Source organism: Harpia harpyja, chromosome 4, assembly GCF_026419915.1.
Source record: "Harpia harpyja isolate bHarHar1 chromosome 4, bHarHar1 primary haplotype, whole genome shotgun sequence".
In the NCBI taxonomy this organism is placed as follows: Eukaryota; Metazoa; Chordata; class Aves; order Accipitriformes; family Accipitridae; genus Harpia; species Harpia harpyja.
In genome coordinates, this window is record NC_068943.1 from 16627713 (window position 1) to 16652514 (window position 24802).

At 40.7% G+C, this 24802-nt stretch overlaps 1 protein-coding gene across 4 annotated transcripts in view; it reads right to left on the bottom strand.

The window, feature by feature from the left end:
* Positions 1 to 14915: 14915 nt before the first annotated feature.
* SLAIN1 (SLAIN motif family member 1) overlaps positions 14916 to 24802 on the bottom strand; it is a 53546-nt gene continuing 43659 nt past the window's right edge. For 2 of the 4 annotated variants that reach the window (XM_052785929.1, XM_052785927.1), the window contains 3 exons: positions 22319 to 22483; positions 20082 to 20382; positions 14916 to 16010 (listed from right to left, as the gene is read on the bottom strand). In XM_052785929.1, coding sequence (XP_052641889.1) covers positions 15935 to 16010; positions 20082 to 20382; positions 22319 to 22483 — 542 coding nt within the window. In that variant the 3' untranslated portion in view covers positions 14916 to 15934. The remainder of the gene's footprint in view (positions 16011 to 20081; positions 20383 to 22318; positions 22484 to 24802) is intronic. The other 2 variants (XM_052785928.1, XM_052785930.1) reach the window with 2 other exon arrangements.

Sequence of the window (24802 nt, forward strand, 5' to 3'; positions counted from 1 at the left end):
CTTAAAAATCAGGAATGGTGATTTACTGAATAGCCAGGTTCTGGTACTTAAAAGAAATATTTATGCCAACAGAGTATTTTTTTTTTCTCTCAAAAACCAATAATCTGCTTTTGGTCCAAAAGATTTTTCTTAGAAACAGGTTCCATAAAATGAACTAGAAGATTGTAGGTGACCTGTGCATGCATTCAGAGTATATAAATCTTATTTTGTGGTATATTTTCTATAATGATTTTGAAAGCTAGTTTCTATAGCTCACAATAGCAACAAAAGATAAGTTCAAGAAAGTTCTTGGCATTCAACTAAAAAAGTTTTGTTTCCATTTCTGCATTTTAAAATGGTTTTAGAACTTACCTTTTTATATATTTATATTTCATTCAGGGAAGGGGGAAGGTATTCCAGTATTTTAGATAGCTGTGCATATGTCCCCATTTAGGGTTTTTTTTGTTGTTTTTCAGTAAGAGTAACGAGGAGCAAAACAGACCCAGCTGTGCTGGGTTGTACATGCAGAGCGATGCATTTTCTCCCCATCATGTCACTAGCAACATATACAGTACAAAGTAGAGCTAGTGTGAGAAAAAAAATACAGAGTTTCTACACCCCTTCTCATCTCCGCATGATTATGAGGACCTAGCTTGTATAAATCTGCAATCTTGCCACCAAGTGGAATGAAGATTTAGAGCCATGTGCATTCACATACACAGAAGCCACAGGAGCTGCCCGTAGCATCCTTTTTTCCATTACAGTAATGAAGTTACACACTGTTGTAGCACTTCCACTCCAAAATTCATTTTCATAGCTCAAAATGAAGCCAGCATGTGATTAAGCAAACTGATAGTTGCAAAAGAAAATTTGGGACTGCTAGAAAAATGCTCTACAATTATTTTCAGTGCCAAAAAAGCTGTACACTAGTATAGCACACATGCCAGAGATGACGGAACATTTCTTGAGCATTACTTTTTGATTTATGCAGAGGCTCACAGGTAGACACCATGTGATTGTTTGATAGCGACCTCTGACGTGAATGCAGCTTTTCCAGGAGGCAGAGCACTTGGCACAAGCCCGAAAGTCATGAGACTTGCATGAGACTTGAACATTACCATCTCTACCTCTGACTTCTTTTGTAAAATGGCAAGAACCGCCACTGTTCTCCCTTGCATGGCTGCTAAAAAGCTTAACTAATCACTGTTAATGAAGCACACTGAGGCTCTCTCACAGCATGATTATTTGGCTCTCTGGGACAGAAAAACATAGAAAAAGAGGTATCTTAATGCAGAGTCCCAATTCCATCTTAGAAAATGAAATTTTATTTTAGGACTACTAAGACAGTCAGAACGAGATCCTCAGAACAGCAGCTTCATTGAAGTGTGCTGAACTAACTGGAGGTATCTCTGTAAAAGATATGGTCTGCAGTTTTTAAGAAGTAGCATTTTTAAAACATTTGAGAACTGGAAATTAACACATGAGCTCTTTGGCTCTTCAGATTCAGAACAGCCCATCCAGAGATGGCAATTAAGGGCTTCTTAATTAAATATACATTGTAATTAATGCTAGGCTCCTATTTTCATGCTTTCCTGAATAGGAGCGATACCAGTGTTGTTTAAAAGCTTTCTCAGTAAGGTTCCAGCTGCAGTTATTATTACAAGAATCAGATAGGTAGGGCCATTTCTGAGGCTTCAAAACAGAACTTCATGTCCCCTGTGTGTAGTGAAACAATATCTACCCAATGTTCATTTCACAGAGTACAAGCTCTCTAAACTATTTTTGCAACTGTATTTTCACAGCGTTCATTTCCCTGGCATCTGGAGTGATTAAAGAGCCTTGCTCATCTGCAGCAAAAGCAATAATATTTCTGCCAATATCTAAGAATGAAAGCTGAAACTGCATTCAAAATACATCTTGAATAAATGTTCAAAAACATATCCTTAGGGTAGTTTCCTGTGTTACTGGCAAATCTAGTTTGCGTGTGTCTGATAAAATGGTTTGAGCTACAGAAGTTTAATACTGCAAAGAATGTTTGATGTTGCTAGGACATGCCATATGACAAACTCAGAGCAACTCACAATGCTCCTAGTTTACCAGTTCTTGCCACTGAGAAAATCTATTCAAATATATCGAGCTGGACACCCATTTTCTTCATCTTTCCAATGACTGGCATTTACAGTCAATTTCCAAACTTTTGCCTTCTACCTTTCTTGGTAAGCCTGAGGATTTTTATTAACTTGTCTTTATTACTAACATGGGATAGAAAACTCCCTGAACTATTTTCCTAAATGATCAAGATGACGGTCAATGACTTTTACATTACTGGAAGTGAGAAGCAAGGCATATATTTTTACCAGGGAGGAGGGCTATTAGCAAAAGAAAACTTTATCAGGGAAGAATTTTTATATCCTTCTCTGTCCTAAGCACTTCAAATTATGACTAGATGACTTCTCAGAGATTCAGCTAAACACAGAGGTCAATGGTGAGGTAAGTGGGTAAACTTGTAGAAAACAGGAAAGATTTTAATCATCATGGAGTCATAAAATCCAGGCAAAGCAAGCCAAGCCAAATGAACAAAACTAGAGTAGTATTCCTGCTATAAAGATGCTTAAACCAATATTGTATGCTATCAGTTGAATTGGAGGACTCTACTGGGCAGAGGTGCCCTTCCACAACCACCTCTGTAATTGTCACTCCAGTGATGTTGCGTGGTATGTAAAGTCCTGCCCTGGAGGGAAGAGACTGAGCCGGTTATGAAAGATACCTCAGACACGGGAGGCTCTAGGATGGTGGGCAATGTAGATACAGTTTCTATTTATCTAATTCTAATAGGAATTCCCTAGAAACTGAGGAATGATATTGCACAGCATACCATTTTAAGTTGCAACATTCATTCCAAGTTCTTCTACTTGTGAACTTCTACTTTTCAGAAACAGAAAATTTCCTGATGTCCTAACAGTGCCTGCTGCTGGTGGTGTCAGAACCATGGAGAACAAAAAGAAAACCTTTTCAGTTCCCTTATTCTTTCGGCAGTTGAAACATTTAACTGGTATTTTGGCTGACACACCTCTCTGTTCAGAAGAGAGAACTGGGATCATGCTAGATGACAAACCGGTGATCAGCAACAGCTCGGTTACATTAGGCCTGATTTGGATCCAGAGGTGGCTCTACATCATTTCAGGCAGTAAAATGCTCCCAGATTTCTTCCACGACACAGAGACTGCAGACTTTTTTTTTTCTGGAAACTCTTCAAAACCAGTGCACACTGAAAGCCTCTGAAAACTGAGCACAACCTTTTTTAACAAAGTACTCCATAAATGTATTTGCAAAATATTTGTGGATGAATGTATTTGCCCTTGGCTATTACATTCCAGTTTTCATCTGCAGAGCAATAGAAAGGAACATGTTTGTTTGGCATATGGCTTTAAGTATAGCAACAAAATACTGAGGCAATTAATAATAGGGTTTAAGACTGCTAATTTTCCCTTCCCTGATCTTCCCTCTTCTGGTCACATTTTGAAAGAATAATTACAACTCTTGTAAGCTATGTCCAGAAAAAGAACCCAGACAGAAACCACAGGTTCTGTCTGCTGATGTTAGTTACTAACATCTGCATAAAGGTTTACTATGCTGAGTACATCTAACAGCTGCAGCCGCTTCCAGGAAAGTAGCAGTCAAAAAGCCTATTACAACAGATGCTTTTCAGATCCTCCTGCAGAACGTGATCCTTTCTGTGATAATATACACAGCCTGCATCTACAACTTGTACACATCTTGTACCTACATTTGTCATTACTGCTTTACAGTAGCATATTTGGTGATTTTTCCAAGCTTGGTTTTTTAGAAATAGAGCCAATAAAAGAAACTGTAGGTATTTAAACTACATGGCAATTCCTGTATTTAAGACCTGTTTAATCTAAAGCATGGAAATAGTCCCAGGAGAAAAACAAACAAGCAAACCAAACCAAACCAACACAGTGTTTCCTTTCCCTTAACCACTAGTATGTGAAGTTATGCAGCAACTTGTGTTCTCTCTCTGGCCTGAAGTTTCTGGTAGGTCTCTTCTGTCCACTTTAATAGGAGAGGTTGAGGGAACCTCATGGCAGTGGCACTCCTTTGGGACACAAGCTGTGACATCCTAGAAACCAGATCTGCCGCTTCTTCAGGAAGCATTACAACTATCAATAGCTATATAGAAGGTTGCTATCTTGGAGGCTGTCTTTTAAGGCTGATAGTCGTGCCCAGTTCTTACAAGGCACATCTTTACATTTTTACATCTTTATGACAGCCAGGAATTTAGGTCAAGCAGCAAGCCCACAAGTCACCCAGAGCATTTAAATGTTAGTGCCCACCCTGGCTCCCTTTTGGACTGCTTCAGGTAACTCTCTCGAAGATAAATTTTGTTCCAAAGGGAGCTACCCCTCAGCTGTGTAGCCATGAGCCAGTTTGTGCCGTTTGGCTTTGAGGTCAGGGATTGGCTCACAGCCCCTTTTTAATTAACAGCATAAACGCAGCTTCAAAGAACATATGTGGGTGTCAAACCTCATTAGAGGATTTGTGGTTGTGAAACCCAAGTGAGCAGAGTCATCCCTGTTGCAGCCTTAATTCAAGCACCTACAATCTAGAAAAGGGAAGGATTTAATTAGCATTTTTTATTAGCTAGCCTTAATGGGAGCACTCTTCTGCGGTATTTCTCTCTCCTTCAGCAATTAGGATGCTTCCTTATTTTACTCAGGAGTTTGGACTACGTCCAAGGGGGAAGGGAATGTTAAAGGTAGGCATCACATTTCGTACTGTGTAGGCACCCACTTCCACTACCAGATCTGCCCCTACCCTCCTTCATGGAGAGTTTTCTTTTATGGGTTTTCACCAGGCTTAGAATTAATCTCTGCTCATGCAGTCTCTGCTGATGCAAATTTAGACGAAGAACAGAAGCTTCCTGGTTGGAACTGCTTAGAAGTGGTTAAGAGCCCAGGCAGGACAGAAGCTTACATGCTAGGAAAAAAAGCACGTCACAAGATTTTTAAACATCAAACAACAGCATCATACGCCTTTTCCTTTGCTGTTTTTCAAGTCATTGTAGATGCTATCACTCTTGCTCTTTCTTCCCCTTTTAAGGGGTCAACACCAGCTCAGGGATGACCACAGTTGTGTGGTTGCTGACTCTCACAGTCCTTGTTCTCAGAACTCGTACTTCAAGACCAACTTCTGTGGTAAATCCAGATGCCAAAGAAAGTCGCCAGAGACATTTCCCTTTCAAGTACATACAATCTAAAACATATCAGAACTGCTCTATAAAAGTACAGACACTTTGTTTTGTTTAGTATTGTGTTGGGTTTTTTCCTTGATTTCAGACTCTTAAGCTCTTCAAGACAGGGGCTTATTCTTGATTTGATCCAGTTTTACCTCCTTACCAATGCCATGTGCACAGCAGCTGAACAACAGGCCTGATTCTGCAGTAACATTGCACTGAACATCAGAAAACAGAACGGTAATTTTGTTTACAATCATTGGAAGACCGCACACAAAAATACTAAAGTGTTTCATTTGTGATGGAAAGGAAAGTGCATGCATAACCAATATATACCATCAGAACATTGTGTCCCAGCCCAGGTGCTCTGGCTTACTATTACACTTGTGAACAACCTTAATATAATGTAATATAATAATGAATACAGATGAACCGCAATTCCCGCAGTTTTCTACCATCCTCTCTCCTTCCCTCAATCTTGACAGCTAGATTAGCAGCTGGCACATATAAGAGTCGACACTAAAGTACACTAATTTTTCCTCATTTTAGACAAAAATTTTCTGCTACCTCAATTCTGGTCATACCTATATCATCTTGTCTCTGGAACATACCAGGAAAGTCCACTGTCCTTCGGCTTAAGAATCAGTATGTGTGAGATAAGGATGAGATATGTAGTACCATTTATAGTGCTTTTAAAGTCTCTGGGGATCTTTTAAGATAGCTCTCCATTTACAGCTCAAAGGAAACGGCATAGGGCCAATAAACTGGCTCACAGTTGCCGCTTTTCTATTAGATTTTAAAATAACAAAATGCAAAAGCTAAGCCAGCCCAAAATATGGCTTCTGAGGTTAAAAAAAATCAAGTTCCTGCCCCATCCATACTGGTTCTCACTGTTTAGGGAATAGTGATAAGGAAAATTTTAACTTTTCTCCTGTACAAAACTACTTTGGCAGCTACGAAGTTGCTACAGAACATTGAAAAGCCATTTCTTCTCGGAAACATGCACTTAACCCAACAACATAAAAACATACGGGCCTGGAGAGGTGAAAGAACAAAGAGAGGGGTTGCTTTAAACACCCTTTCTAGTGCTGGGATTTGAAGCTAGTGAGGAAAATGCAGACTGTTAGTGCCCATGATGGATCAGTACCTGCTATGGAAGCCTCCTTGTCTTCAAATGCGTAATATTCCCATCAATTAACTTTATTTCTGGTTCTCTTTCTCCCCTTTCCTTCCACTTGTGTTTGTCCTGTTTTGTTCCATGACATGAAGGTATGAAACCTTCATCAGCCTACAGAATAAAGAATAAAACAAGCTGTACACAGTTATTTCCTTATGGATACTTAAACTTGCTACAGGGCCTTTACTCATCAACTAAATGCATCGATAACACAAAATAATCCCATCTCCACAGTATATATCCATACAGGAATTTGGTTTGAAATTTGAATTAGAAGGTTCTACTGTTCCCCTGCTTTTCTTCATTGCTAAATAGTTACCTGTGTACCTGTGTTCAATAGCATATGTTACGTTAGGCTCTGTGAGTACGTAGTAAGTTCATTAAAGCAAGGACTGTTTAAGCAGAGACTCAATTAGGAAAGAACATAAAAATGATCAGACCTACAGAAGATGTTTGGGGAAAACAACCCAGGTTTTCTGATTTCCAGTTTACCATCCTAACTATTTGCTCCTGTCTCAGAATCAGTTCTGCAATTCTCTTGCAGCTGGAGGAGCTTTATTCATACGACAAGGTGCACAAACAGAGCTCAGGCAATGCCTTCACCTAGACTGCCAGCTGCTTCAGACAAGGCTTTTTGGTTTTATCACATCAAGTCCAACTTGCTTCCAGCCCACAGACACTACCACAGCACAAACATTTAATCCTGTTACACAAGTGCGGGCATGTCAGGCGGGTTTTCTGGTACTACTGAAGTTTTTAGAAAATGCGTTCATTTTCACTGCTTTGTGATTTTGTCAGCAGGCTAACACATGCCATGAGACAGTTTTTCCCGTATCTTTTTTCTCCCAGAGGAAAGGGGGAAAAAAAAGCTATTTCACAACAAACTTATCTGCTCTGTGGAACTAAGGAAAAGTTTCAAAACAGAGGGCAAAACTGTAGTTTACTGCTTCACAAAGGATTAAAGGAATATACAGGAGATGTACTTTATAAGTTCTCTTCAAGGAGATGGCCTGCTTTTATGTAAACTGCCTTTCATCTTATCATATATTGTTCACAGTGAGGATATAAAGTAGACAGGATATTGAGTGGGGCTACAAAAAGATGCAGAAGGAAACAAAGCTCTTTTCAGCAGTTTGTGTTCCAAAACACTGCTGAAACGCTCCAAGATTTCCACATCTCTATCTCTTTCTTGGAAGTATACTTGTGCTTATGTAAACCCGACAAGCACCTGTGATTTATATTTTGAAGCAAGACATGGATTTCTCGAGCAAACTGTTGGTTTAGTCTATATGGAGGTGGTAAGCCTACTCTTGGGAATACTGCTAAGACTTACTACGATGGAGTCCTCCATTACGTAAATGCCCCCTGGGTGTAGTTTTTGCTGTGCTGCATTATATAGTTAAACTGGGACTTTTATGAGTACCTGAGACTTTCTAATGAATATTGGCATTTGCACTCAATTCTGTATAAAGCAATTGGGTGCCAGGGAAAACTATCATTCCGATTGTCTGGAATAGCTTGTCAAATAAATGGCACTTTTCTTCCTGTTTCCTTTGGAAAACTTATCATCGACAATGCAAAACAATCTAAAACTTTATTTTTAATGGAATGTTCTGTGCACTGAGTTTGAAATTCCACAAAAATACAAAATATCCATGTCTGGACAGTGAATTTTATTCCAAGCCATTTTCACTCAATGCCATTTTATAAACTGCTTTCTGAAATAGACTTTAAGATACTGCCCTGTGAAAATACAAATGGGACTTTAGTAAGAGAATATCAGGAAGATAAAATTTGCCCAGTGTCTCATTTCAGAAGTGCTAAAAGTCTTACTACTTGAGCTAGATGCAATGGGAGCTGCAAGTACTCAGTGCTTCAGAAAAACATGCCCTATTGACTGTGCATAATTACAGTTGGCTCTTCATCAAAGAGCATAACTCAGTAGTTCACTAACAAACCGTAGGGCCGGATAACAAAGCCACAGATTTGTTATCAGCTATCAGCTACCAGGCTGATAGTACTGAACTAGGTAAGGCAAATGCACAATCTGCTTCTACCCAACCACAGATCTCCATCTGCATGAGACTGTAGCCAAAGTAACAAGATATGTTGAGAAGCAAGATAAGCTCCAGGAACACTCAGCATAGCTTCTGGATCAGACTTCACTTACACCAACCAGACGAGAGCATACCTAAAAGGAGTTGAGCCCATCTGCACCCACCCAAGTAGCTGCACTTGTAAATTAAGGGGGTAAGGGCCAATTTTGTCACAGCTATTTCACTTTGATTGAAAGATCAGGTGCTAAGTGTTCCTTTTTTGGAGGCAGGTTATTTAATGCGAATTCTGATCCAGTGAATAGTAAGCCATTGATACAGCAACATCATTTTGTCTGATGCTTTTTTCCTTCTCTCATACACAGAAAAATCTTTCCTGTTGTATATGTATACATAATCAGAGTTGCATAATTCAGTGCAGTCAGTGACTGCCTAGAAAAACATGGATTAAATCGAAACACATTTTTATGATTGTCTTTGGCTTAAAAAAAAATTCCCTTTTTCTAAATTGATTTTTCTTCTGAGTTCTTGAACTTTTACTTCAATTATTTACATTTTAAAGGAACTGAATGGAATATTAGCAACATTATGTAAAGAAAATGGATTATATCCTGATGCTAGCATTGGAATATCTCAGTTTTAGAACCAGTATAAGTCTCCTAAAGAGGTCAGTAGTCACTAAACATTTTGCTAAAAATGAATTCAACACATTTTTACTGGCTCAGTGAAATTCATAATCAGAAAGTAAAAAGGGCTTATCAAGCATATCCAAAAATAAAGCTATTATAACCTCCTGTAGGAAGGGTTGAAAAGCAAAGTTGTAGAAACATATTGGTATCTTTTCTATTTTCTATTATTGCAAAAAAATGGTTCCAAATAGTCCAGTTTAGGTGTATTGTAGTTGACATCCACATCATGTTTTCTGCTGCTTCTACTGTTGAAAAGTTCAGTCTTGGATAGAGATAATATACCTTGTTTAGCAACATCTGTGTGCAGACTGCCAAGTATGAAGGTTGGCTGGATTGCTAGAGCTCAGTTTGGGAATTTGGCTGCAGGCTCATTCCTTCTATAGGTCTGGCCACAAGGACAAAGGAATAATATTTTATTTTTCTAGGGGAACAATAGAAATCTCAGGGGCAAGGAGTAAGTGAAGCGAACAGAAACAAAGAATAAATATTATTTTAATTTTTTAACAAAGAAGAAAGACTATTTTCATTCTTTTAACTCAAAAAATAGTCACAATAGAAAAATGTAATACTAAATGCACGAGCGTAGGGAAAGAGCTCTACAGGGCAGAAAGATCGTGTCTGAAAAGGCAAAACATTATCTTTTGGCTGTGCTCGCAGAACAAAACCAACACATTTGAGTATCATCATCTAGTTGGATCCTGCCCCAGTAATTAGCCTCTTTTAAGCACTCCACCTTAGCAAGCAAAGGAACGTCCGCTCTCTGGTCCCTCCGCAGAGCATGGCGGTCAGCGATGGCTGTGCATCTGGGTACCACGCGTGCAGCAGGCGCTGCCCTCCAGGGAAGCAACGGGGCTGCTGCTGCAGAGCACTGGATGCGCACTGCAGTCCCACACCGCATGGCCAAATCTACTCTCTGTGCAGGAGCCGCGAGGTTTCTTTTCTGCTCAGCCACAACCACAACTTATGTGGCTCAATCAGCTTCAGATGTCCAACCCCTCTATGTTAAGATGGCTGAATTCAATAGTGCATCACCAAATAGCCAATGAGAGAGTGATGGCAGTGACAGAGTTGCCTTCATTTTGTGTGTCTGCCATGTTTTTCTTCTAGTAAGAGTCACTTTATGGTCTGTGAAAGTTATCTATTGCCTGCCTACCTGTAGTTCCATAAAATTTTTGTAGCTGCATCTGGGAATAGTGCATGTCTTCTGAGTATGTTAGCTATCAAGCTTCTCTCCACCTCTACAAAGTCAAGATGGATTGTCAATAAAAGAGATTAAGAGATTAAGTATTTCTCTCCAGAAAGTTGGAAGCATCTCTTCATGCCTTAAACTTCCCTTCCATTATCATTAATTCAGATTAAGTATAACTGCTTACCTGGCCAGGTAACAGCTGAAAGTCCCAACAACAGAGACAGAAGATGCACTGATGGCCTGCTCCCCAGGCTGGTGAGTGAGCAGAATAGCTGAGTGGGTGGACTGGGTTTGCACAGCAAGGTTTTGGTAGCTGGGGGGGCCTACAGGGATGGCTTCTGTGAGAAGCTCCTAGAAGCTTCCCCTATGTCTGAGAGTGCCAATGCCAGCCAGCTCCAAGATGCACCCGCCGTTGGCCAAGGCCAGAGACTCCCCTGCAGCCCGTAGTGAAGACCATGGTGAGGCAGGCTGTCCCCCTGCAGCCCATGGAGGTCCACGGTGGAGCAGATCTCCACCTGCAGCCCGGGGAGGACCCCACGCCAGAGCAGGGGGATGCCCGAAGGAGGCTGGGACCCCATGGGAAGCCTGCGCTGGAGCAGGCTCCTGGCAGGACCTGCGGATCTGTGGAGAGAGGAGCCCACGCTGGAGCAGGTTTTCTGGCAGGACTTGTGACCCCGTGGGGGACCCACGATGGAGCAGTCTGTGCCTGAAGGACTGCAGCCCGTGGAAGGGACCCACGCTGGAGCAGTTCAGGAAGGACTGCAGCCCATGGGAAGGACTCACGCTGGAGAAGTTTGTGAAGGATTGTCTCCCGTGGGAGGGACCCCACGGTGGAGCAGGGGAGGAGTGAGAAGTCCTCCCCCTGAGGAGGAAGGAACGGCAGAGACAAGGTATGACGGACTGACCCCAACCCCCATTCCCCGTCCCCCTGCACCGCTGGGGGGAGGAGAGAGAGAGAACCGGGAGTGGAAGGAGGGAGGGGTGGAGGGAAGGTGTGCTAAGGTGTGGTTTTACTTCTCATTATCCTGCTCTGATTTGATTGGTAATAAATTAAACTAATTTTTCCCCAAGTCAAGTCTGTTTTGCTTGTGACAGTAATTGGTGAGTGATCTCTCCCTGTCCTTATCTCGACCCACGAGCCTTTCATTATATTTTCTTCCCCCTGTCCAGCTGAGGAGGGGAGTGATAGAGCAGCTTTGGTGGGCACCTGGCATCCAGCCAGGGTCAACCCACCACAGTGGGATCTGCAGGTGGATGGTCAGGAACTGCACCAGCCACAAAAGCACGTGTAACCACTGACAGAGGTCACAAGAAAGGTGGGAATCCGGGGACAGCAAGAGTTGTAAGCAAGACAGTGTAGACGAAAGGAAAAAGATGGCCGAACAGACGGGCTGCAGTGGGTATTGCAAATGAAATGTGACTCTGATTGGCTGGGAAAAAGAAAATTAAACCAGACCAGGCAGGACATACCCTTTTCACGACAACAAAAGTCATCTGGGCTTAGCAATTTCCCTTTTTATCCAGAATTTCTGAATTGATAAGTCATGCCTGAGGATTAAACACCACAAATCTGTTTTTAAGAGAGAGTGTGTGTTATTCCCCAATTATTTTTAATTATGAAGCCTTACCCATCATTCACAGTGGATGTTTAAATAGTGTTTTCCATAGGAAGATGCTGATTTTCACTATTTGTGTTAGCATACAGGCATTGTAATGTTGGGCCTGAGATCCTGGGCTTCATGCTGTACAAACACAAAGGGAAAAGACAGAAGTTCACGTCTCCAAAAACTTGTGATTTAGGTATAGCAAAAAACACCGATCAGAGAAAGAAAAAATTACAAGGCAGCATTTGTTAACAGGCTCAAGAGCCTGTCAGAAGACACTGACAGTTTAACTGTAGTCCTGCTTTTAGTGGTACTGCACTAAAGTCTTTAAGGAAGGATTTGAGGGTGAATAAAAATTAAGTCCCTTATGTTTATGGGGGATTCCCGCCACAGTGAGGGCCAACATGGAAGGGAGCTAGGAGGTGCTTTGCTTGCAACAGGCACAGCGCAGGCTGGCATCGTGGACTTGGATATGGGAATCCACTTCAACACTCAATGAGAAATGAGCAGTGGGATGGGATAGTGGCTTTGTAAAAGAGTACAACTAGCTTATAACTCTTTTAAAATGTATTCCACAGAGAGGAGGAAATCAGTAGCAATACACAAGTGGTCAAAGAAGTGACTTGGTCAAAGCAGGAAGACAGGAAAATTATCTTATTTTAGTTCGGACAGATCTCCCATGCTAAAGACACTACCAGGTCAAAGATTACTTCAGGTGAGGAGATCATGGATGAATATGCTATCTGTAGGGATGAAAAAGGAAATGTGTATCTTCAATTTATTATGCAAAGTATGCAGGACTTTGACTTAACCAGAATAGAAAAGCCAAAGACAGTGCCCAAGTTATGGGGCTGAATGACTGGAAATGCAGAGGTTTTATCCCCAGTGACAAAAAAGGGAGGGGAAAAAAACCTTAGAGGAAAAGGCTGAGAGTCATGACTCAGCCATCAGCTCAAGAGCTGAGCCCAGGATTACAGTTTGTACAGAAGGAGGTAGGTCATTTTTGGGATGCAGCAACAAGGAGACAGGAGTGGGACTTGTATTCATGGACCAAAAGAAAAGAACCAAAGACGGGGGGAAAGGGGACCAAAGAGAGTTCTCAAATGCTCCCTTATACTTAGAAATGAAACTTTGGTTGTGAAAAATAAGTTTGAGTCTTTATTTTTAAAGATACCTGCGTGGCCCTGCTGTTTCCCATTGCCCTGGAGGAGATTCTGCCTCTCACAAAATAAAGTTTGACAGAAGTGGTTTTGTGTTACATATTCCACACGTTTTGCTCCCAGTGGTACTGTGGTGAAGTACGTGACACTTTGGGCACCGTGCGGCAGTACCTCGTTCATCGATGCTACTTTCCACGGAGACAGCCAGCTCCCTCCGCTACAGGCGAACAGCAGCAGTACCACAGCCTGTGGTTGAAATGAGTGATTCTGTTGATTGAGTGCAGAAAAGCGATCAAGGTGCTCGCACCTTGGGTTTCCTCCTCAAGTTTGATGGCATCCAGTGTGACAGATACTTGACAAAACCAGCAAAGCTGTAAGGTTACCAAATCCTGACATGATGAAAGAATGCATTGCCAGGGAACGGGACAACTAAAAAGGGAAAAACAAGTGCATCTTCTCAAAGAATTCATTATATCCAAAATGCTTGGCTCTCCAGTTCATGACACATTTTGTAGTGTGAAATTTAAAAATGCAAATCACAAACAGTTGGGCACCTTCCTTTAACATGTTGTCATCATATATAAACAACACTGGGAAAAGACATATGCACTGGGTTCAAACCAAGAGCCTGGAAAATACAAGAGTTTTAGCTACTAAAAAGAAAACATTTTCAAAGGGTATACTGCCCTCCAGTGTACAACTCAGTATTACCTCCAACAGTTGCAACCTATCTAAAAAATTTACAGTAATGTGAGGCTGTGGTGTCCCAGATAATGGCAGAACAGGGATAAAATCCCGGCACTAGGGAACAGAGTGAAGAGACAGCTCAGCCCAGGGCTGGTAGGGCCAGCAATGAGCAGAAACTAATCATTGCCACTGGTCTCCAGCCATCTTTTATGAAAAAGGTCGCCCTGGTTCCCTAGTGCCAGAAGCCAGGAGAGCTTATTAATTTGGGAGGTTCTGCAGCCCTCCTTGTCACAGGCAAATAGCAAAGCACCCCCCAAGCTGGCTCTGCACCCCTGGACAATCAGTCTGTAAGTGAGATAAACCGTTCAAAACAACAGAGATTGTCCACAAATGACTGACTGCAGTAACAAGCAGTAATTTCTTCCAATTAAAGCTTCTTAGAAACCAGATGGGTTTGGCACACTCCTGCTGAAATACTTACCTGTGCAGAGGTCATTTCCTTGTTGGAATATTTCTTGATACCCTCTTCAACAGTTCTGCTTTTTTTTTGAAAAATGGATTCTAACTGCATTAAAAGAACTAAAGTGTGAAAAATGAATTGTTTATCTCTGTTAAACAATTTTACGTTGTGCAGGGATACTACTGCACTGCTATACAATCATTTCTCAGCGTAATTAAGGTTTTACTCACCACTAAATGCTTCTCCTTTGTTTTTTATTTTAGCTTGCCCTTTTAAGAAAAGCAGGTCCTCGAGCTAATTCAGAGCAAAACTGACAGCAAATTCAGAGCATGGTGAAAGACTCACTTGGTACACAATCTCCGTTTCCCATTGCAAGCCACATTTGCACTTGCAAAATCTGAACATTAAATTGAAAAAAAAAATCTTAAGATCATATAAGATCATAATGATTGATTCTAAAACAATACATATTTGTCTTCTATGCGTACTATAGCTTTATAACACAATTTAAAAAAAATCAGAAAATTTCAGATGAACTTAGTTACTATTTGCAAAAATCCAGCATAATCTTTATAAATGCTAAGTAATAAAAACTGCAGGAGTTAAGTAGATGTCAGTTGCTAAATTCTGACAATGTTTACATTGCACACTCAAGAACAACATTATTGCTGAAATAGATTCTTTATTTCTGAAACATTCCAAAACAGCAGTATACACAGTTGTAATCAAATATTAAGTCATATGCCATTATAAGAAAGCATTGATTAGTGCAATTGGATTTTGTAAAAGATCTATCAAAAAGATTCGCATTAAAACTCATTTTCCATAAGCAACTGTTAATAAAACATTACAATTTTACTTTTTGTAATAAAGTACTGAAAACCAACTGTAGTTTTAGAGATCACTGTATCTTTGTAAGTGCAATGTGACTTATGCTGCCATTTTAAATACAAAACACTATGACAATAAATTAACAATTGAACAAATGGTGAAAGACCAACAAAACCACGCTGACCCAGCTGGATGGCAATTTCCAGTGAATGCTACTTTTTTTGTGCTTCTGCAACATAAATATACTGCTTTGTATTGCCAATGGTACGATTTTGTAAGATATGTTCCTAGCGCTAAAAAAGTACATTACCCCAAAAATATTATTTATGGCACAGAAAAGTTAAATTATCTCTCTGTTGTTCAAGGTTCAGGCAAGTTTAAATGAACTTAAGTATACAAAATAAAGTGTACTGGAAACACTAGAAAAAAATTCAAGCACATACATAAGTCCCCCCAAATTGAAAGTAAAATGCATGATGCCTTTACACTGAATAAATTGTCTTAGAATTTCAGTATGGCAAAGCTGCCCAAAAGCATTATCTCCCAGTTCTTTCCAAGGAAATATTCTGGTATGTTGCACATATATAATACTTTCTTCAGTTCCAAATGCCAACACTGCCATTGTTAGTCTGATGACAACGCAGCTGTTCAGGTAACTGATTAAGTGCAATATTTAGTATTTGATAAGATGTTCATTTTTTAAAAATGACATTGTATTATGGATGGTTACATATTAAAATCCCGGGGGAAATAATACTGTATGACTCTCCTCTCCCAAATCATTGTTACCCAGCCAGCTGGGTAATGAAATCCGCATTATTTATTTTCCACTGTTGATGGGCATCTTTCATCAATAGCAGCCGTCTCTCCAGTTCCCATCCCGCATCGTGCTGAGTGACGAAAGTGGCTTTGGAGGCTGAAGGAAACTGTATTAACCAAATGACAAAAAAAGGGAAAGGAAGTCATATTTCATGTGAAAGATCAAGGTAACAAACATCATTTACTTCTGCAGTGACACTGGCTTTGTGGCTTGCTTGGAGTCAGCACTCTAGTATATTTCTGGCTCCATGCTAATGCAAATGTAAAGATCTATGGTGAAATTAAGGCCACTTCCAATGAGACCCCATTACTGTTACTGATCTTAACAGGGTAAAAGGTTTGTAAAAATGAATTTGGTGAATAATTGTCATGATGCATGAGACCCCTCTAAATGGGAAGATTTGTTTTTTCAGGGCTAAAGACGATAAAAACCTATTTTTGTCACTACGGACAGCAGAGACCTAATGGGAGATATTCTCCAAAAAGCTGTTGTGCTCAGCATGCTCATGAAAAAACCAGCACTTTATAAAAACACTATGCAGGCACTAAAGAATTTTGGCATCTTATCGGTCAAAGAACTCTACAAAGCCTGCTCCAGACACTCTTATCCAAGACACGCGGCGATGTGTTTCTATCCCACAGCTGAACTCAGAGAGTCACCAGTCCCAGCACCACCACTCCTGCAGGGAACTTGCCATCCTCCAGGCCCCCACCCTCACACCGGGGCCGTGTCTCTCACTAATCAAGGACTTATTATAAAATGCTTGTTGACCATCTTCCAAACACTCCAGGTACTACCGAGGTAACTGTTTCAAGTAAGATTAAAAAAAAGGGAAAACAACCATCTGACTTGATCTGACTGGCAACTCACTGGTGACAAGGCAGGCTATCTCTCATTTGCTGCAACTATATTTTAGTTACACCAGAATTTGCTGAAAATAAAGTGTCTCAGTTCTGTGAAACTGTTTCTTATAAAACCAGGTCCAAAGCCTTGTTCTCACACTTCTCTGCTTTTTCTGTGAGTTACTGCTGCTTCCTCTCCCTTCGAAATGCTCTTGGCTGGAAAAAGGCAGAGGTACGTTGTAAGGGCAGGCAGAGTCAGTAAGTTAAAAGCAGTCATCAGAGCAGCTTCTCACCTCTCTGCTACAACCAATTTTTTACTGGCAAAAACAATGCACTTAGGTAAAAAAAGTTCGTTAAACTTAGGTTCAGCCAAGCTGCTTTTGTGCAGCTCCACGTTGTTGCAGGATCACTTATCTTTGATATAAATCCAGTCACTTGAGGCATAAAAAGACCTGCCTCTGCCATTTTCTGCAACTGCCACTTTCATTTCTTTTTTTCCAGAAATAAAAAGAGGATAGTATGTTTAACAATCCTGAAGAAAAAATGGAGAGGGCAAAGTAAAGAATAATTGACTAAGCTTAAAACAACTGTAAGAATACTGCTACGTATCCAGAGCTGAATCTCTGCTACAGGGCAGTGAACAGGAAAATGCGCCAGTGTTGAAAACCGTTTCAAAGAAGCACGAGCCGTCAGTATGATGCCACGTGGGTTTGAGATAACAGAGTTTTTGGAGGGTCTGTAGTCCCATTCTACTCTTCCATCACAAGCCGGATTGCCGTGACTGGCTCCAGCACAAAGCAGCAAACACAAGCGAGCCTCCCACCTTGGCTCCGGAGCTGTGCTTACGTTGCTGCCACACCTGTGCCTGGTACCTGGGATGACCCAGACCCTGAGCTGCTGATGGACTTCCTGGCTTTCGCTGGGACCTGCCTCATCACTGTGGACCTGTCTGGAGGCTGGGACTGTTGCCTGACCCTGGTCACCATCAATGCTGGTCTTGGTTGGGCACTGCGGGCCAGCCTGGTTGTCCCACTCAGCTCCTGGCTCACCTTGCCCTGCGAGAAGCTGCCCCTGCTGCCCCTCACATTGTGTAAGGATAGAAAGCGGAGGACTGGAAGGTAGGGGTCTGCAAGAAGCCCTGAGCACAGAGTTGGAGAGGGCTGAGGGTTGTGTGGATCCATTCAACAGGAACAAACAAGAAAAAAGTGCTGCTTCACTTGTAAGGCTAAGTAGAGATGGACTGTACTGTTAAAATTTCTTTACATTGCTTTTGGATGCATCAATCTCTGATGGCAAGGAGAAAAGCAGTTAATATTTAGCCAAGTCGGTTATCTTGGCTATTATAATTTTATTTTACAAATTATCAAAAGCAGTCCCTCACATGCTTGATCCTATGCAGTAAATACTGAAATTCCCTAATGCAGGCCCTATATAAAATGTCTAACAACCTATTTTAAGCCAGTAACTTGGCTACGTAACAGTCTGGCCATAGGCATGAAGGCACAGCTTTGCTCTGAATGTGCACTTCTTCCTGAACATCTGATAGATTTAAAAAAACAAAACAAAACAGAAGACCTTTTCTACTTTTAATCAAGTTATGACTAAAACCACTTTAATTTTCAGTATACTAACAGAAGCTAAACTCTTAAAACTTAAATACCATTCCTTCGAAATGACCACAGTGACAAAAATCAACAGTGAGAAAACCTGCCGCTGATGGCTGAATTCTTTCCAAGAAAATTCCACATGAACCGAAACCGCCTTTATTTTCCACATGAATAAATAAAATGAAACAAAGGTCTCAGAGAACTGTAGGCTGAGCTCCAATCTGTCTGTGCTTTTAGAGTCCCATAAACTTGTCATTTCCACAGTGCAAAGACCATCTGCGTTCAAGGATCATTGGTCTGGCTCTACGGCAACATATGATGCTGCTAAGGTACATTTGATGGTGCGAAGACAGGAGCCCAGACTTTCTGGACTATAAATAGCTTTGTTACTGATTTGAAACAGTTTCTAATAAAAACAGTGTTGAGAGTACAGTGTCTCACCCTCCCACTGAAACCTCTTAATTTTGTTTTTCCTTAATATTGCTTGTTACATGAAAAATTACAAAATAGCAAGGGACTGGTCTTCGCAGCCCAGAAAGCCTCTGTCTTTTTCACATGCTTCTATGAAAGATTTAAGAGGTCTGCAGAAGACCATGAAATTGAGGAAAGGAAAAAGAAAAAAAAGAAACAAAACCCTCTACTATAAAGAACTCTAACACAGATAGTTCCAGCAGAGAGCAAAGGAGGTTATAAGAGAAATCTCATGGTACAGTCTTCATCAAAGAAGAAACCTGACAGCTCTTTATCAAAGTTTCACTGCAGTTGGTCAAAATCTGTTGTCAGTCACATTGGTGTAATCCCCAAGTAACTCAACCAAAGAGAGAACGTGAGCAATTGAACTTATTCTGGATCTAGCCAGTATCTAGTGAAAAGCATAAAAATGGTGAGAGCTAAACAGTGACAGTTCATCCAACAGACAACCAGGTGGTCACGCAGCAGGCCCTCACAAGAGGAGGGATGCCTGCGATGGGAAGAAAGAGTTGGAAGAGTTGACAAAAGTTGATCATCACCTATTAATCACAGAACACACAGCTAAGAGTTTAACTCCCAGCTGTGATGAGGTGATTAAAACACAGTCTCTTTCCCCAAGCTTATTTTATTGCTTGCCCTAAAGAAAAAAAAATCATTTGGAGACGAAATTCTTTTGGAAAAATGCATTTGCTTAACATATAGCTCACTGCAAGTATGTGATACTCCAGGATTCCCTGTTTGCCCATTGTCTCCCAGCTGGAACTGAAAAGATGCTGGTTCAACCCAAGACTGTACTATCCAGGACATTTCCTTCCTTACAATGCTGTAATGTCACAGGTTGCATTTTTACAGTCTACTGCCATTTACAACGACAGGGACACAACTCTTTCTGTTTGGGTACTCCAAGATTTGCTCATCCTGTGACACTGAAATAGCAGTTGGCACAAGTCAAGAAGAAGGCAAGCCACATATGTCAATGATATGAGATTTCCATTTGTTTTGATTACTTACTGATGGCAATTCATTCTTATTTATATGTGATTACATTCTATCAATATTAGAGTTTACTAGGAACTACCAGCAGGCATTGTCCATCACTATTTCTGGAAAGAAATCTTCACCCATTCAGTGACTTTACATTAGGAGCTAGAAACGCTTCTCTTTCATAGCCCAGCTTCGTACTCAGAAGAAAAAAAAAAACACCACAATCTAAGCCAAAGCCATCCACATAAGGAAAGAGGCCTGTTTAACTCTTACCTTCGAACTGGCTGTGCAATTTTACTTCTGGGTATGCCACTCCCGTTGATAGCCAGCGATGGTCTTGGAAGAGCACTGCGCCCTACAATTCCTTGACTGGCAGTCTTGTTTGGCATTGGGATCCCAGTGTTAGAATATAACTGTAAGTTGTTGGATATTGGAATACTGCTGCTACTACTACTACTAGTACTACCTTGTATGGTTGGGCTTACGTAGGCAGTAGCTTTGAGAGGCTGTCTGACAGACACTGGAAAATGTCCCACACTGTGAACTCTGTGTTGAAGCTGTCCTGGGGATGGAACTGTAAAGAGTGGTAGAAAAGTAACAAGGTCAGTATGCAACAGATGAGGCCAGATAGTAATGCTGATTTCTAGATAGATCTAAATAGGGATAAACACATCTTTATACAATTTACTTGCTAATTATAAACTGCTGAAAAACCTCTTGGATCCAATACTGTATCCAGTAACACTGCACTGAACTAAAATACCCTGTTCCATCCCCATCCTGAACAAAAATCCCACCCCACATTCATCCTTCTTTTTCTCCTCAAAGAGGTTTCATTAGCCATTACAAGCACACTAATTCCACCTATGCAATTAGAGCTTTAAGCAGGAGAAACTGCTGAAGGTATAAATTAATTACTGTCAGATTATTTAGATTTCTGTAAGGTTGCTTGCAATAGCCCCATCTTGTTTAAGGAACATGGCATTAAAGCATAAAAGATTGCAGACGTCTACACTTTATGTATAAAAACAATAAAAAGGCTATAAAAAGGTCTTGAATATAACAGCATATTTCAAGGCTGATATTATGTAAACTATAATTTTATATCAATGCTATGGGTTTCAGAAGCTTTATATAGAGACTTTCTACACAATCCTGCCCTCTGGTGTACATCAAACACGCATCTGTTTCAGAGTCCACATATCAAAAGCAAACTGTCAAAAGCCTGAAGCACATAAACTAACATACCACATACAGGCTAATCCTTTTTCAAGTCTTTGGAAAAGGACATCTTAAGATCATTTAGAGACACAGGAGAAAATACAGATGTGTGATTCAATTCAACAACACTGACAATATATTGCTATGGAACTATTATCATAACACAGCTCCTTAAATACCCCAGCACAGCCACTTATTACAAATGTTCTCCAAAAAATTATTTCATAAAAATCACATTTTATACACACACATATATATATACACATACATAAACACACAGAGAAATAGGCATTTCTAAAATAGTAAATAAAATTAAACTCTCAATGCACTACCATGCAAATTCAGGTGGGAACCTGAACAACGACTTCGATTCTCCTATTCAAACAGGACAAAAATAAAACAAAATAAATCCAGCAGTCAAGTACATTTTCCAGAAAAGATGCCGTTTAGTACTTTTGGAGACATTTGTAAATTCTGCTCAAATTTGAAAGAAAACACCCACAGGAAAAAGGTTTTGCCAACTTCTCCCTCCAAAATCTCACATGGGAGGCATAAGTTAAATACTTTCTCCTGCCTGTGTCCAGTGAAATCCACTTTTTCCATTTCCTCTCAGAGTACCTCAACCACTGTGCTAGAAAAGATGGGTTTGGATCTCAATCTATCTCATTCCCAGTCCACATTAATAATTCAACATCCACTACATCAATACTCCCTTCATCCCCCCATCAAGAAGTCACCTAAATTAAACTAACTAAAGAGTCATTTTAATTCCCCCACTCAACAAGTATATTATACTTGAGGATATAACCCTCTTGTTTACCACATTTGCTCAGAAGAAAGTGGCTCAACTTCAGTAGAAGAGAGGCCACGTATGTTATAGTATTTATACAGTGTACCGTAAAACCAGTATTGTACAAATTACCAAGAAAAACACTTTTCAATTCTCGTATCAAAACTAAAAATGTAAGCTTATATGAATTAATTGCATTATTGGCGCTTCTACAATACTACTGCTACTAATTATAATTTTAGTTTTAAAGTTGGCACAAAATGAATGGCCAAAGAAAAAAACAAAAGGAGGTGATGAAACTCTCAATACAGCGTAACAAGATTAGCAGAATTTACTTTCCAAAATAGAAACTTTGAAAATCCTGTGCTATATTAAAATATGGTGCAAAAGGAACACAGTCTGCTTTTAATTTTTCATAAAGCAGAGGATCAGTGACTGGGACGTGTATTTTACCACTCTATCGATTCTTTGCACACAGCCAAAGAACACAGGTACTTACTACATGACTGCATCCTTGAAATACCATTACTTGCTCCATGCAAATTGGAGTCAAAGCTTTGACTGTTCCTCACAGTGACGGGAGAACTAGCAAAGCCAGCATTACTGTTAATGGTGGGGGTACTTGGCATCCGAGTGAGGTTAGGCATGCTTCTTCGAAGTTTATCTGAAGCAAAAGAAGGTAACATCCATAGTCAAGTCAGAATTTGCAACAAACATGAGCAGTCTCTGAATAATTTCTGTAGAAAATAAAAATTAAAACAAATTACTTCAACACAAAGAAAGGTTTTGCTCTGCCGGAAGAATATGAGTATGTTATTGACAGCCTACTAATTGAACCCTTCTGACTACTGTAACAGCATGATTATTAACAAACGATTTTAAAGATGAATAGGCAGTACATGTTCAGAATTGCAAAGATTTAAACACTAAAGTGTCACGGTAAGGATGAGTTTCACGTAAATGTGTAAAGTAGGTCAGATGAATCATGCCCTAATTGTGCCTGTTTCTTTGCAGTGAATACAAAGCAAGGCTGCAGTGACACAGTCAGACACAGGTATCCACACCATGGATGTCTAAAGACAGGTGAGACGAATCCATCCTAAGTGACTAAGATCTTGCCTTCAGGTGCCAATGAGATGCTAAAAAATTCCATTCGGTACCTAACCTTATTAGCATGTTGTTTCTGCAGGTGGCCATGCACAAAACCTGCTAAGTCGATGCTGTTCAGCTGCTTGGAGCCCTGGGTTGACATCAGGATTTTCAAATCTGGTGGTTCTCCCTCCTACCCCTCTTGTGGTGCCTGATTTGGTGGGCATTTTCAGAACAGGAATGCCCCAAATGTTTTGGAGGCATGTTCAACAGCTAAGGCATGTGTCTAAGAGGTCAGAAGATGTCTGCAACCCCACTCATGCTAGTTGATTTAGAGAGAGACGCTGAGACCAAGTCTGACATCTCAAGAAGACTTGCCAACCACAACAGCATTAGGTAATCTAAGGTGAAGCTCTTTTGGTCTCTTCTGCCGCAGGGCCAAAGGGAGATGACTCTGTTCTGTATAATCCGAAGAGGCTGGCGGGAGCAGAAAGGCACACACTGAATGACCTGGTCTGAATTGCCTCCTGTGATGTGACAGACTTCAGTGAAGCACTGCTGTGGGCAAGTAATGGGTCATTTCTTAAATTGTCATTGACAACACCGCCAACGCTGGCCTCCTGGCCAGGTTCAGGAGCACAAGTGCTGTGCCTTGCTGAGGTAGCTATGTTTCTCATGGTACCGTGGTCAGCATGGAGGCCGCCAGCTCCTGCCCCTGCCGTAGGTTCCAGTGCCTGGCAGATGTCTGCCTCCAGTTCTCACGCTGCAACAGAAAGCAGGGGTCTGCTTGTCTTCTAATAGGCAGCTACGACTGCTCTCTCCAACAGCAAGCATGGCATTTCAAGATTGACATTTTGGATTTATGCACAAGAACGACACATCACACACAGCTTGGAACTGCTGTTTTGGGTCGACCTCCTAGCTCACGCAGGGCAAGTTCAGTCCACAGAAACAACAAATTGGACTTGGGAATCTCTGTTTATCAGTCCACATAAATATATAGCCTATTTAAAACCATCATGAGCTCCTCTAATCCTTAAAGCTGCTAACAACTGTCGAGTAATAAGAAGTGACAGTACAGTTCTATCTATACAAGGTATTAGTAGTCACTAACAGTAACTTCAATATATAGGATGCCTATGTAACTCCAGCAAACTGAGTCACAGCAAGGCTACCACTCCAGCTGTTTTTTATGTCAATAAACAAAAAGTCAAAAACATCCTTGTACTTCAAAGGTCCAACATTTCTAATATCTTTATGTCCCGAGTCCCAATTACTAGTGCCTACCTGCTCTTGACACTATATCATGCACACTGGTCATGTCATGATGAGACCACCTTCTCTTCCACCTCAACTAAGGCTGACTTTCAGTTACCACAGATGGTCTGACATAGAAAACCATTGCTGTCCAGGAAATAGTTTAAATATTCCCATGAATTAAATATACTACATTTTCATATTTTTGAAATCAAACAGTAGGTATGGAAGGTAAGATAGGGAGGAGTTCAGTGCAGGAAAAGGAAATGCAAGGTTTGAGTTCCTGGAAACTAGAGTACAGCCAAATCCTAATAAAGAACCAGTTTCAGGGTAATCCTTCATCAAAGAGTTAAGAGTTGTGCTTCAGCGACTCACCACTGATGCTGGCAGGCTAAAACTGTCAGCGGTACACCAATGAACATTAGCAAAGGGATTACCACTGTGGTTCAGTCACGTGGTAGGCATTAATATCACCGATAGAACAATGATAAAATAGTTATTAGGCTTCTAAAACTGTCCTGGGGATGCAAACAATGGCATCTATACAGCTACTGTATGTCCCTATTTCTGAAATACTCATGATTTGGAAAACTGGAAAGGGAACTGTCTTTCTACAATGCAATCCTTGGCCCAGAGT